Source organism: Pezoporus occidentalis, unplaced genomic scaffold (assembly GCF_034315485.1).
Source record: "Pezoporus occidentalis ecotype Australia unplaced genomic scaffold, CSIRO_AGI_Poc_V1 ctg17, whole genome shotgun sequence".
Classification (NCBI taxonomy): domain Eukaryota; kingdom Metazoa; phylum Chordata; class Aves; order Psittaciformes; family Psittacidae; genus Pezoporus; species Pezoporus occidentalis.
Genome location: NW_026913531.1, coordinates 2,016,840 through 2,031,872, shown reverse-complemented (window position 1 = coordinate 2,031,872; position 15,033 = coordinate 2,016,840). Strand labels below are relative to the sequence as shown.

General features: G+C 35.9%; 1 protein-coding gene across 7 annotated transcripts in view; it reads right to left on the bottom strand.

The window, feature by feature from the left end:
* Positions 1 to 2,245: 2,245 nt before the first annotated feature.
* Positions 2,246 to 15,033, bottom strand: part of CNOT2 (CCR4-NOT transcription complex subunit 2) — a 91,471-nt gene continuing 78,683 nt past the window's right edge. For all 7 annotated transcript variants that reach the window (XM_062613724.1, XM_062613723.1, XM_062613722.1 and 4 more), the window contains 5 exons: positions 12,475 to 12,536; positions 12,329 to 12,378; positions 11,449 to 11,549; positions 10,744 to 10,888; positions 2,246 to 3,387 (listed from right to left, as the gene is read on the bottom strand). In XM_062613724.1, coding sequence (XP_062469708.1) covers positions 3,301 to 3,387; positions 10,744 to 10,888; positions 11,449 to 11,549; positions 12,329 to 12,378; positions 12,475 to 12,536 — 445 coding nt within the window. In that variant the 3' untranslated portion in view covers positions 2,246 to 3,300. The remainder of the gene's footprint in view (positions 3,388 to 10,743; positions 10,889 to 11,448; positions 11,550 to 12,328; positions 12,379 to 12,474; positions 12,537 to 15,033) is intronic.

Below are 15,033 nucleotides of genomic sequence, written 5' to 3'. Positions count from 1 at the left end.
GGTGGTTTTTTGTTTGCTCGTTTTTAAACGCCCAGGTGTAGTGTCCTTACTGCCTTCTTCCATGACCCCGGTCATGATTTTCCCTACAAGCCGGGTGGCTTAAGTAATACTATTAAAATAATTGCAAGTGCTTTCTGCAGTATTGGGGGATAATCAAGTGGGTGAAACCCACTGTAACCCTGAAAATTCAGGGTAGTGGACTGCCAGAGAAAGTAGAACTAAGTACTCAATAAACAAATACACAGTAAGGAGCAGTAACTATGAGAAGTGTGTTAATCACACCGGAAACAGAAATACTTCTACTTGTTTCCAAGAGCACTGAGGTTACTACTGAGAACTTACCTCACATGTTGTCATACAATGCTCTAATTATGAGTAAAGGACCCACCTCAAATAAATGTATTCTTAAAATAGCATTTTGTTTTCTCCCCTTAATAGCTTTAGTGAAATGTAAAAACATAACTAAGCCTCAGACCTTAACTGACAGTGTTGAGAATCTGCAGGTCAATTCAGTTGCCATGTGTGTAAATGTGTGTAAGGCCTGAGGTTTTCTTCCTCTCAGAAAATAAAGGCAGTATGGGTTTTCTTTCCTTTTTTTTTATTACTGTGGTATTAGCTAAGAAGTGTTTCCCATTTTACACCTGGTTTTCTGTTTAAGCCTCTCTCCTGCTCCAACCCAGAGTGTAACATGAAACTAAGTCACATATTTTAAAGCCTCCATATATGCATATTTAATCAACAAACGAGAGCCAGAGTGTTCTTCCCCTTAGAAGGAGCAAGTCCCCAGCTCCTTGCTCACAGGTGGGAAGTTTGCTAAAATCAAGCATCTTGCATTTTGGACGTATCATGAAGCTGAATACAATTGTATCATCAAAGTAACCTTTTGGAGAACTTAAATTCCAAACTCCAGCTTTCTAAAGTACCATAGGCATTTAGTAGTGTAAGTTACATGAAAAAGGGCACCTTATCTTGCTCCATTTACCGTATCTGTTGTTCATTTCCATGAGATCGGTTATGCAGATGAAAAATTACACTAAAAACCCCTAAGCCCATATAGGAAGAAATAATCACATTTGATTTGAAGATGTAAACATCATTTTAGGAATCCTTAAAAATAAAACAAACAAAAAAAAGCAAAGATCATGATGGACCTTTGACAGTAAGTGTAAAATTAATTGTGGAGTGAGCAAGATGCTTTTAGAAAATTATCGTGTTTAAAATGCATAATTTGTTTGAACAGTCAAATAAATGTTTGTATCTGCTCTAAGAGAAAAGGAGAAAAAAATGGAGGAGGAAAAGGCAGGAGAATTAGAAAAGAAGAAAAAAAGGAATAGGAAAAAGAAAAAAAAAAGACAAATAGAAAAAGCCACCATCTTTTTCAGCTCTTTTAGCCATCACCTCAATTATAACCATCCTCTCCTTTCAAGTTCTGAAAGCAGCTGGCTTTATAAAAGCCCCATAATCAATAGGCTTACATTTTTATGTCTCTCACTAAAATAGATATAAAAAAGTTTAAAATTTAAAATTGCAATATAGCTGATACAGAGTCACAGCAATGCCATTAATGGTCCAGTTTCCAAGTGTAACTCAATACATGCCAATAAGCTGGTTTTGCACTATACAGAAAACCAGGTCAAAACCTAAAAAATAAACCCCCACAATTCATTAACTTGATTTGCGTTAGTCATTTCAAGAATTTTGAAGTGGTTTGCACCACTAGCAGCATGTGGCAGTAACATCAACGAAACTATCCAAATGGCTCAGGTTTTAATTCCTCCCCTCTAGAGAACAGTTACAATTTTCAGAATCAGTATATATTCATGTTTGTTTCCATCTGGAGGCTCAAGTAGTAGTGATCATCAAATGAAATGTATTTCTGGGTTAAGTGGGAAAATACCAACCTGGAATTAAGCTACGATCAGCTCTAACCTAAGTTTCTTCTAAATGTTCCTTCTGTGATGAATTCTTGAAACATCTTTATCATTTGAGATGTTCCCCACCCACCTTTCTAAAAATGATTTGCTATCTGCTGTTATAGAGAGAGGATCTGAAATCAAGGTTAACCAAACTTTTTGGCTGGAATACAGAACTCTCATAAATTTACTTGTCAGCAGCAAAAAGACTCTTCAAGTGTCTTAACCACTGTACAGCTTGATAGTTTTAATACTTCAACTTTTGGGTTTTTTTCCATTTTTCATTGTTGAAGAAATAATTTCACAATCTCAAATCAAAGTCAACACTGCAGTGAGGAGAGCTTTTCTACTTTATTACAAAGAGAAGAAGCCTTTATGTGGTCAGAAAATACAAGATTGATCTTTTTTTTTTTTTCTCTTCCTATGAAACGCTGCTGTTCAAACAGCCAGAGTGAATTGTCTCAGTTCACTTCTTTAAGTCCCATCACATTCACTTGGGTATGGATGTCCTTGGCTGCTGAAAATCTGGCCCTTTAGTGCACAGGGCGACAAAGAAGTCCCCTGACCAGCAGTTCCAGAATGTCCCGTTTTCATATATTGCATCCATGCACACCTCCTAAAAATGAGGTACAGCAGGGCAAACATTTTCCAAAATAGATGTCATATATATAATATATACACATTCGTACATACATACCTTTATTCATGTGATGTCCAAAAATTTAAAAAAAATGTACACATTTATTACAAAATCGTAACAAAGACTGGACAGTGTTTTGCTCATTCTGGAAAGATGAAGCTCAGTAATACACAACTCTGGAAACTAACCAGAGACTGTGGCAATATCTTTCTTCTAAACAGTCAGATATTCTTGCATTAAGCTTGGCGAAAACTGCCTTTCGAAAACAGAAGGGGAAGTAAAATGAAGGAAGCAAACCTTGCTCATCTTTCCAAATGAAATACGAGAAGGATCTTCACATAAAAATGCACAAACATTTTTTATTACCAATAGTGCTACAATGAACAATGCAAATTTTGTTGTCTAATTTTTTGTCTTTTTCTTTTTTTTTGTTTTTACATTTTGGAAAACTAAGTGGTAAACTTTTGTCAGTGTACTCGCTTGTCTTTACAGACCCAAGCTTGTCTGCTGGCAAAAAATAAAACAAAAACAAAAATTCAGACCCTGCTCAAACTAAAGAAAAACAATTACAAATTTAGTTGTTGGGCAGCACATAAGTAGTAAGGCAGGACCTCAAATGGTGACCCTTCGCATGAGCCAATTGCCAGATCCTCAAGGAATTAAAACCAGGATGCCTGAGCCACATCAGTTCTGCAGTTACGTTGAGTATTGTGCTGAGACAGCCATACCCCAAGAAAAGGGAAGTCTTTAGAAGGCTTGCTGAGCAGGGTTGTAGTTGAAGGTTGATGGCAGATGAGGCCTTTCTTCTAATTTGTCATATTCCAGATGGAACTCCTACAATTAAAATAAAAAGACAAAACCAAATCAAACAACCAGTCACTTAGCTGGTGAGACCTGGTCTTTCTACCAGACACACTTGAAAAGCACAAACACACAAGAGGTCAAGTCCTAACTTACCTTAAGGTAGAAACACATGATTTGGCTGTCTCAGATTCAATACTTTAAGCAGGAAGAAGTCAATATCCTAAGCCATCCTACTCACAATATGCAAGTTCTCCTACTCTTTTCCATGCTACATTATTCTCAAAACACTAGTTATGATCTCAAACAATTGTATATATGTACACAGAAAAAACAAATACACAATCGTGGCATGAGCTGAACTACGAATAAAAGCTTCTTTCAACATATCAGATGTACAGAGAAGACCTGTACATTGGGACTATTTTGTGGCATACTATCAGACCCAACTGTAAGTCAAACTAGCTAGGTTTCTCCTTGGGAAACACTATCTAAAATGCTAGAGACAAAGTACTGAGATCTACTTAAACTAGAATTTAACAAAATATTCCCCCACATTTCATACTCCGATACGATGCTTCTGACTCATCCAAGAGCTACATTCTGAGCAAACTGCTCCTGTATCACACTTGGCCAAGATCTTACATGAGAAATTTTCTGTGTTTCATGAACAGCTAGAATAAAAGCCTTTGCCCACGTACTTGGATGACAGACAAGCTACCACTTCGTAAATAAGCAGGTTTACTGTCTCACCAGCACAATCACCTAACTTTTGTTTGAGGTCGTCTGGTTTGTGCAATTTTAAATCATTTAAGTGATCCAGTAGGAATTCCTACTCTTGACTACAGCAGCTACTACAAAGTGGTTCATAACCACCCTCAATGCCTAAATGCATCCCAATTTTTACAGTGAAAAGAGCAACCTCCATCCCTGTGACCTTAACTCATGCACACAACCCTAATTAGTGCACTTTGGCATTTTGTGCCTGTTTCTCCATTCATGCAAGAACATACAATGACTTGCTGAAATCTTGTATTTCTCAGATAGTTTCACAGTTTAACTGTCTCATCCCCATTTCATCTTCATTCAAGTAACAGAGTAAGCAGAAGTTTCAGAATCGTCCTTCAAGGGTACTTCTTGGTAATTCAACAACAGCTACCTCAGGCATGCACATTATTTTGCCTAACTCAGTTGAGAACCTCAGCAGAACATCGTATGCACCTGCAAAGCAAGATTACCTATTTCTACATAGAGATTCACACTAAGAGTAGTGAATAGACTATTTAAGAAGTCCCTAAAGTGATTTAACAGTGAAATATTCCAGTTTTGCAGGTAGCCAAAGCAAATTAAAGACAAAGTCAATGCAAGACCCAAAATACAATCTAGGAAATCCAATTCTCAGACCATCCTTCACTAAGGCAAAACAAAGCCCATCTAGCATCAAGAGAACATTCAACATGGTAAGGAAACAAAGTAGGGGAAATGCTAAGCATTCAGTAAGTCTGTATTCCTCAGAGAATACTGTCTCTAAACCTGGAAAGACCTAACGAAACCCTGTGAGGTTACAGCCATCTGCACAGAAGTGCTGCACATCTGCTTCTATCCTTGTTCCTCACTCTCTAACCAAGAGGTATTTTAGTTAGTTGGCAGTTTTTTGGGTGTGTTCTTTTATATCAGTGGTGGGCTTGTCTGTCTTGTTTGTTTGGGCTTCTTTAGGTCATACATAGAAGTGCTTTTGGCATTCCTAATTAACACTGTGTGCCAGTTGGTGTATGCTCCCTTTCTGTGCAGATACACATACACGTGCAAATACTGAAGAGATGCTGGTTTAGGCTGGGTGCATCTTCACCAATTCTGAAGTCATTTTAGAACAGAAAAAAATACCACTAAAACTCCTCTCCCATTCATGACCTTCAAAGTTTCCATTCTGCACATAATCATGGAAGGATCCGCAGATTGCTATCAACCTATGTTCAGTTTCAATCAGTTACCTGGACCTCCCCGTGCTGTGAAATGCCTTCAAAATTATCCATGGAAAACAGCTATTTAAACTGCTGAGATAGTATCAGTAGCCTAAAAAGGGCCTTCCAAACCTGAGGTGGTTGTGTGCCTCTCTTAGCAGTAATAGCTGTGAACAAGGTGTGTATCTGAATGAAATGTTTAGGAGCTTGGGTAGCTCTTGTGTGTCACAAACTGGAAGCCCCACATTTAGAAGAAGGAAGAGGATTCCCTACCAAGTTTCCTTTACATGGGAGTTCATACTTCAAACTTTCATTGATTTTTAAAATAAAAGGGCTTAAACCAGCCTGATTTTGATTTGCATCCCAGTAACAGCAATGCTCAAATCCAATATCCAGTAGTGTACGAGGACACCTCAAGTTGTATCTGACAATACCAATAAAAGAATTCACTGACCAAATATTTTTGAAGACTAAAAGGCAATTATTTATTACATATAGAAAATACTTATATTAGAGATATAGTTTACTGTTTTGCTTTTGATTCCAGTGGCCACTGTGATTTAGGATGTGAACAGTACCACTGATATTTTTTAATATAAATAGATAAAAATAAAATGTAAAAAAAAACCCCAAAGAAGTGACATTTATTAATTGACAAATACCTGTTAAATTGTTTTATTTTCTACATGGAAGTAATTTTTGAAAATTAAATACCTTTTATTAAGCAAGAATAGTGATTACTAAATGTGCATGGAAACTCAGGGCACACATGTGACACTAAATGAACTGCTCTATGCAAAGAAATCCATCACTTCTCATGTCACTCTGAAAACTGATTTTGATGGTAAAGTTACATCAGCCTGCACATGTAGAAATAATAAGAGGCAAGAATACTAGAGATAGAACAGAACTGCTTAAGATGATCCACAGCATTACTAGAGTTAAACAAAACAAAAAATTACCAGAACAGAAAGTGTCCTGGGGACAAAATATTCTGGACTGTGTAAAGTTCACCAAAGGAGATGGTAGAAATCCCACGCCTAGCTCAAAAATTCCAAATGGAACCAAAAGAAGCAGCATTTATGTTGTCTTAAAGATAGATGCAAAGACCCAGATTTAAATTATGGGCCAAATTAAAATGCTATGGCACATCTCTATTAGAAGAACAGATTTAACATTCTAGCTATTATGAAAGTATGTCAATTAATATTGATCTTAGAAGGAAAAGGAGTAATTTAATATAGGCAACAACCCTTACAAGCAAATAAACGCTTCTCTCGCATAAAGAATTCCATGTTTTGTAACTATAAAAATCAAAGTAAAAGGGTTTTATATTCTTGTTCCTTAAGCGGGATTAATTCCCGTTACTTTTCAAAGGAGAAATTCCAGACAGATTATTTCAGGCAATTTAAATCAGGATTTCAGTAAATATGCAATTGTAGAAAGCATTTCTGGCATCATATCAACTTCCCTTCCTCTGTCATGTCTCCTCAACAGCAGCAAAATACATAGCCCGATCCTCAGTGAAAAACCAAAGTGTCTTTAACCACACTGTACTTTCCACATGCCCTAGGATGAAAAACCATATATCTGTAATCAGCATTTTCCTGCATTTTGTTTTGCATTTAAGGTGAATTTTACATTTACTGACATTCATATTTTGTCCACTATTTACTACCATGTAATGTATCAACATAGAATTAATCTGATTTTATTTCCTAACAGTTTAGGAACTCTCATTACTCAGCTGTTACACTGCATCTCCTTCTTCACTCTATTATCAATTACAAATATAAAAATAGAGCTGACAGCCTAATAGAAAAGGTTAATTATTTAATGTTTTCTTGAAGTCACTCTGTCTACTGGGCTTTGTTAAAACCAATCTAGGAGAGCATCAAGAAATCTGCTAGATCATGCCTGGTGTATGTTTTTACAAATATAGTCTTAAAGTTTATTCATATTATCTGAAGTAAAAAGTCGTATTTCAGTCCCTATTGAAATGCAGTATAATTTAAAACAGGTACAATAAATACGTAAGCTCATAATGCATCATGTCTGCAAAGCACAACACATTAAGATATGTGCTGCCCTACATTTGAGCATATACATGAGCACAGATCAGTTTATACAGTACTGTGAAAAACAACTGAATTTACACATGTAAGAGACAGTAACTTAACGGAAATAATTCTTGTCTGACTGCTTCAAGGACTAATGAAACTGTTTAGCAAAAATTACTGCTGCAGCCTTCTAAGGAACTGATATTCTCAGCATTCGGTAATAATGAAACAGTTATAGTAAGAGACTGCAATTTACCAGAAGACTTTTTCTCACAGCTTCTTATATTTTGAACTTCCTGAAACATTAACACTTGAGCATTTGTGTGATAAAATTACTTGGCCAAACTTTGCTTTGCTTTCATGCAACATGGAGTTATGAAATACTGCCACTCTTGTTATGGTAAGTCTATGTTAGTCTTCCTCCAAGGAAATATCAACTCTGGAAATTAGCATCGGAGGTAACAACATTCCTTTTCAAAGCCAAGATCACACCAGGTATACATCTAAGTTCTTATTTATCAAACATGGAAAGGTCACAGAAAGATTTCTAGCAAGTGATTCATTTCCCATGTAACAAAATAGCAATTTTTCCCCAAATCCACCTCTAGCTGCCTGCTGTATTCTGCATCAAACTAAAATTACATACAAATTAAAAAAAAATAAAAAAAATACTCCAGTTCCAATTTTTACATTAAGAAATACACAAACCTAAAAGAAATTATCTCTTTGTATGGACATCAGGAAGGGGGGAAATCATGTTCCCTGTTAATTTATTGCTGTAGGTGAAAAACTTCAGGGAATACTGTCCCTCTCCTTACTAGTTATCAACTGCTTCTTAATGTTGGGACAATTAATTACAGGATGCAAAGTAAAAAGAAGAGAAACTGTGTAGATCTTGGGCAAAAGCATCCGGAGAATAGTAGTGACTCACCTCTCACATGTATCTCTCTCACACCAGTATTTTCAGGAATGCCTAATAGGTGAAGCCATCTCTACTCTTTAAGAGGAAGGATGTAGTGTGCTAACTGGCAACCCAAGTACTGGATGCCGAATTTCAGGACAGCACTCAAGACCCAAATAGAGATAATACTGTCTTCAAAAGTAATGTTTAAGCACCAAGTAGTAACTTCATACATCTACTATAGGTAGAAAAAAAGGAGACACACTAAGGTGTTACTACCCTTATACAATGAGCACCACTTCTTCCTAGTAAAAGGAATGTCTTTCCATAAAGGGTAAAGAGTCAATTCCACTGGTATATGAACCTACATAAGGCTCTTATTGCTCATAAATAAATAGAACATATTCAGTTGACTCCAAAGAAGAAATCTGTCCTTTCAAAAGGTACTTATTTCCCCTTTGATTATCTTACATAATAACAAGGTAGCTTTAAACAGTGTCTTGGGAAACCTAAGGAAGTATACCAAGCAACAAATTAAAACTTTCCTTCTGTTTCGGGTTTGTTTTTTTTTTGTTGTTTTTTTTTTTCCCCAAGGGGAGCAATGCTTTTGCTTAGATGTTTTGGAATTACCTCGGGTTTATGAAAAGCCATACAAGTCAGGCTTGCCATTAAAAACTTCAGTTACAAAATCTTGGTTCTTATGGTCACAAAGGCAGAAGAGGCAATGAGTTACACCAGCAAATGGATTGAATAATCTCCCGTATCACTTGGGCCAACTAAAATGTTCATTTCTGAGGGGAGCTTGCACAGACTAAGCAAACTTACTGGGGGAGAGGGGAAGAAAGAAAAAAAAGAGTATTATATCCAGTTAATCTCTAGATGACAGCAAATCTCAATATACAGAGGGGAGAACACTAAATTTTATTCCCTTTAATTTAAAGCTGATGTTTAAAAACACATCAACAGACATGTAACTATTTAATGCAATATTTCACAATCTGTGCTGGTAGGTTCAAGCAACAAGCGCATAGATGCAACTTGCTCACAGACGTAAAATGCCTATTCAGGAAAAAAAATCATGAATTCGGCTCCAGGTGACAAGATTTCTGCTTAAACTAAATATGTAAGGATGTGGAACCACAAAACATAGTTTTGACATGCTGGAATCACATCTGTAAGTGCAAGGCTTCAAGATTAATCTGGTCTGATCTGTTTAGTGCTTTTATAGAGAAAAGCAGCAGTGTGATACTCCTGTCACCTATAGGAGTGACCTACATGGAAGTTCAATGTTCCTCTTTCACTGATGAATCCAACATGTCAGCTAAAACCTGAAACAAAATCATGCCACGTCCGTAAGATCTTCTGTAGCTAACTTAAATGGGGAATAAGATTCGTGACAAATTGTTTAACTCAAACAGACTCTAGGTAGGTGAAATCTTATATGTATATGTGTATTACATGAATGTATCTCTTTTCAGCTCTAGCTGAAGCTGAAGGCATCACTTTGTCCAGCAGCTATTTCAGAAGAACACACCTCTTGCCAGTTAGTGAACTTTAACACTCCTGATGTACTCGGACAGTGTTCTGGCACTAGAAAAATCTTTGCTTTAGCAGGGAAAAGGAATCACAATCCAGCCAGCAAAAGACATTGTATGATATGGTCTTAAAGGCTGAAAGCTAGAATTGGAAGTTGGATGGTCTTAGAAGTTGAAAGATACTGGAAATTAATTATTTTTGGGGGTGGTGGAGTAAATGAAGAGCAATGCTATACATTTCTTCAGCTAACAACTAAAAGGTGATCATTACTGACAGTATTTACAGACAGAAAGGAACAAGATTATGAAAAGTTTGAAGGGAAGACTTGGCCTCTTGGCTTAGAATCAGAAAACAAGTATCATGAAAACATGACTCCTCCCTAAAAGAAGTGATTTATTTCAAAATACTCTGATGTTTAAACAACAGAGCACAGAAGTTTTGCATTATGCTCAAGGAAAGTACCTGAAAAACAATAATAATACTCATCCTACCCCCAATTTTTAATTCCAAAGTGAGATATGCTGGCTCCCTACTTAATTTTCTAAAGCAAAATAATGAAATACTCGCAAGCACAAGTTCTAAAAGAATGCTTTTCATTCTGTAATTCTGTACTTGGAAAAAAAAAAAAGCAGCAGCTTTTCATTGTAACAAAACTCATAATAAAAGTTCTAATTCCTTGTATGTCCCAAAGAAGACTGGAAACCGAGAGACAGCTCCTCCTTTCCCACAAGCAAGTCAATGTTTTACGATGTCTTTATTCCCTCACACATCAGAAATTAAGATAGCGAACTTAAACTACAGAAGGTTAAAATGGTTGAGATTTGGGGGTGGGAGTAGGGTTGCGGGGGAGAAGAGGCTGAGTTTTACTTTTGTTTTTCTAAAAACACATGGTTGACATACTTAAGAAATCTGCACAAGGGGAAAGAGATACCTTAGCTACTTTCCTCCAGTTAAGACAGTCAAAGAAGTAATATGTTCCCCTCTCGTACGTATTGGTTTTCATTGTTGGCTCCATGCCGGGTGCCCTGGTGATCCATACTCGTTCTTCTTTGTGGTATCTCCAATCCCGGTTAAATCTTTAATTTTCAGTAAGAAGGAAAAATAATTTTTAGTGTTAGTTATCTGAATGTGACTTAATAAACAAAAATTTTAAGGGTTTCAATTAAAATTGTACAATATATTAAAAGCAAAACAATATTTTTAAGACATTTTTACACCTGTGATCTCATACCTTTTCCATAGAATTATTACACCTCAAACTAATCACATAGGAAACTTTAAGAAGTCTGGTAGGTTCAAGCAACAAACTCATACGATTATTTCCTGGTTTTTGTTTTGTTCAAGACAGTTACATTACATGCTCAGTAATGACTGGCACCTGCCGCTTTTTCACAGCACTTCGTAATAACGCAAAGTTCACAAGACAGGCTTTTGATTTCCACTATACAAATGAAAAAAAATGGTACAAAATTGAACCAAGGTTGGAGGAGGTTTTAAAAAATATAAATTTCCAGCTTTAGATTGACTAAGCTTCTGTTTTCGGTTTCTGACTTGTTGGGTTTGGGGTTTTTTGACATCTACTACATTACTGCAATAGATTAAATCATAAAAGACTGACAAAATAGTTTGAACGTACAGCTCTACTGCTGCTAATAGCTGTAATACATCTCCTCCATTCATGTAATAGAGATAAAACAGGAGATCTTCTCCATATCGGCCAAGTTTTATTGCAGCCAGCTGCAAAAGATTGAAGAAAATGAGGATGAAAAATCACAACAGATAAATGTTTTAAGACATACTATCCCACTTAAATAACACAAGGATATATCCAGAATGTGCTTCCATGCTAAATGTGTTGCAAATGATACTCTAATATAACAAGAATAATAATTATTAAACCAATCCAGTTTTCTTCAATTTTATAGTTAACCTGTACAACTTGAAGGATACAATAGAAAAATAAACAGAAGTAATGAACTGGCAAGACAGAATTTTCTGCCTTTGTGTATCCTCAGCTACTTTTTATTTAACAAAACAACCAACAACAGTTACTTGTATTTTCCCACTTCAAAATCTATTAAGTAACATTACAAAAATCTTTTACAGTATTTCTCAATGATCACTCTTACAGAGCGGCAACAGTTGAAAGGAAACATATCTATCAAAAAAATCCCAATTCATGTAGATATGGAATGCAACAGATAAATGTGAGAATACCTTGAACCACAGTTCTGACCTCATCTCTATAGAAATATCTTGATTTAATATGGCATTTGAATATTACAGTATATGGGTTGTAAGAAACTTTTGCTAACCATGCCCATTCTCAGTTTTGTCTTCCCTTTTTTTAAGGTGGAATGGGTGCATGATGCATCCAACTAATCGGTTAATGCACCAATGTCCCCCAAACAACTGAGGACAACCTGCACTGATTTTGAACATTAACTATCTAAAAGAAAATCTAGAAAATTACTATAATAAATTAATAAAAAATACACACATACACACATACTCACCTTATCCCTAATGTGAATGTTAGTTAAGTATTCAGATGGAACATGGAAGTCTAAAAAAGAATCGGAATTGATGAAACTATTAAGACATGTAAATGAATAGAATTTGCAAATATTGATATTGAATGAAATAGTTATTTCTCTGTTACCTATGTCTTGAGGTCGACAAGGTGATGAGGCCCAGGGTGATGCAAATTTGGGATAAAGATTTCTGAAAAAGAGAAGCACAAGCTTAGCAAAGTTAAAAAAAAAAATAACCAAACCAACCAACCACAAAAACTCCATAACCATCCATACAAGCCTAAAAAAACACCAAAATCACTAGCTGGGGAGAGAAGGAAAGAGAAAAGGAAATTTGCAACCCGCTTGCCTATAACAGTTACATTTATTCATTTTCTTTTTAATATGCAGAGTAAGATTGCATTTAAAGTGTCATGGGAATATACAGGGTGAAGATTTCCTTTTTCATCTATCATTCTTTCAACTTGGGTGCCAGGGATCCCAACCTTCCAGGGATCCAATTTTACACAGGGTTTCAATTTGCATAGGAACAGCTGCCACAAGCTTGCTGGGTTCTGATTTATTAGCCTAGCATTTAAAAGAGAAGGAAAAGCTTATACTGGCAGATTTTACTTTTCTTTTAAGCTAACCAGTAAAGATTTTACTCTGCTTCTAAATTTCAGTGTCGACAAATAAATCAAATCTTGGCACAGCATGAACATAAGCTTATTAAGATTTAACATTTTTCTTTCATATAGTTTTTGCTACTATATTTTTAAAAAGGAGCCATTAGTTTAATAAAGACAAAATTATGAACCTTCTAACTCTACTGCAGTGACTGAAGTACCAAGGAATTAGTTTTCTAATTAATAGGTAAAGAACTGAAAAAAAGGATTGAGCAAAGCCTACTTTTGGCAGATTAATACAGCCTGCTTTTAATTATCCATGATAGCACACTATTACGGCAAGTTTTTTAAATGAAACTTGAGTATGGTACACCTTATCAAATCTTTGCTTCCTTCTTGTCAAAGACCTAATAATGACTATAAAAATACTGGAAACCTATTAAGTCACCTCAGCAACCAACTCCCAGCTGAGCTATATAGGCCAAAGGCTACACTGATCAAGTGGTGTCCATCTCACTTCAGAGCAATTAATCTTACTGTTGGCAAAAACTTCTGCTTTAGAGCCTGAAGGAAGACTCTGGTGGCAAAAATCTGCAGATGTTGAGAAAAGAATGAAACTGCTCCTTCTACTGAAAGCATGGATGAGCGCTATCCCAAGAAGAGGAGTGTCATGTGTGCCCTCAGAAGTCTGGCTTCCTAGGGCAAAGAATCCAGGATTTTACAGAGATAATGCAATTAAAAAAAATGAAGTGTTTGTGCACAGTGTTCCCTCTACAATACAAATAAAACTGAAGTACTTCAACATTTTTCAAGGAAGCACTGGACAGCCTACAGTCTTTTTGATGAACATTTCAGAAAGCTTCAGAACCTGAACAAACAGCTACATGATCTCTAAAGAATTAACCGAAGTAATGCCATCTTCTTCATTTTTATGCAGCAGTTTAAGCTATCCTAAGGAATAAAAGGCATATTTCTTTACAAAGATACAGGACTATAAAGCAATACATAATCATTTCTTCAACAGCCAAAATAAATCTTAACCTACCTGCATAGAAAATCTATATAAAACCAGGAGTTATAGGGGTTAAAATTCAAATCATTAGAGCTACATACAGAATTCTAAAATTTTGTTTTTAAGAAGCACATTTATTGTGCTGAATGTTTAAGTCAGACAGGTACTTCTATCATCAGAAGCACCTCACAAGGCAGAAAATTCTGGCTTTCCACCTGTGAAATGCTTTTACTTTTCCAAATGAAAATTCATAAAGCAAGCAAAGGATGTTTAACATAAGGCAAGATGGCAAGCCAGACACTGAGGACTGCACAAGCTGTCTGAAAAGCTTTTCTGTAGCATAAAGTAAAAACAACTTTATGATACCGAACTGTCTGCATTAAATGTTAACTCCATCCCCTCCATCCAAGACCCTAATTACCCTATTTAGAGTTATTAAATATTAATTAAAAATCCAGCTATTTACAGGACAGCTGCTGAAGAAAAGCAGCAAACAGCATGCCAGGTACATATACCATCCATGTATAAACACACACTAATAATTTGGATGCTGTCTGTAATTCAGAAGGTGCATAACACAGCTACAAGTTATCACAGCAAAGTATATTTAGCATTCCTCTGCAGTGAGGTGCTACATAAACCTATGAGATTGTATGTAGACTTTCTAATAGATGTGTTAAGTTTACGCTTTATGTTAGTCATTAAAACTAATTAATAGCATTTAATAAAATACCAAAAATATTATCACTACTACTATTTTGCATACCAACAGCTGAAGAAAGCAGCTGTATAACCAAACAATGTAACTGGATTCCACATGTGCTAGGAACAGCTGAAGAATTCAGATACAGATGTACCTGAAATTATTTTAGTGAGCAAAGGCGTCAGCTGATCAGCTCAAACTAAGTTTCATCAATCTGTACTAAGAACAGTAAATTACTTAAGTATTGTGTAGATCCAGGAGACCAGTCTCCCTGTCACTGTTGTAAGCTATGGGACTACCAAGGAGAAGCAGCAACCCGAGGCCAGCATAACTGTTCTTTATGCATTCTTTTTATGTTGTGCGAGAA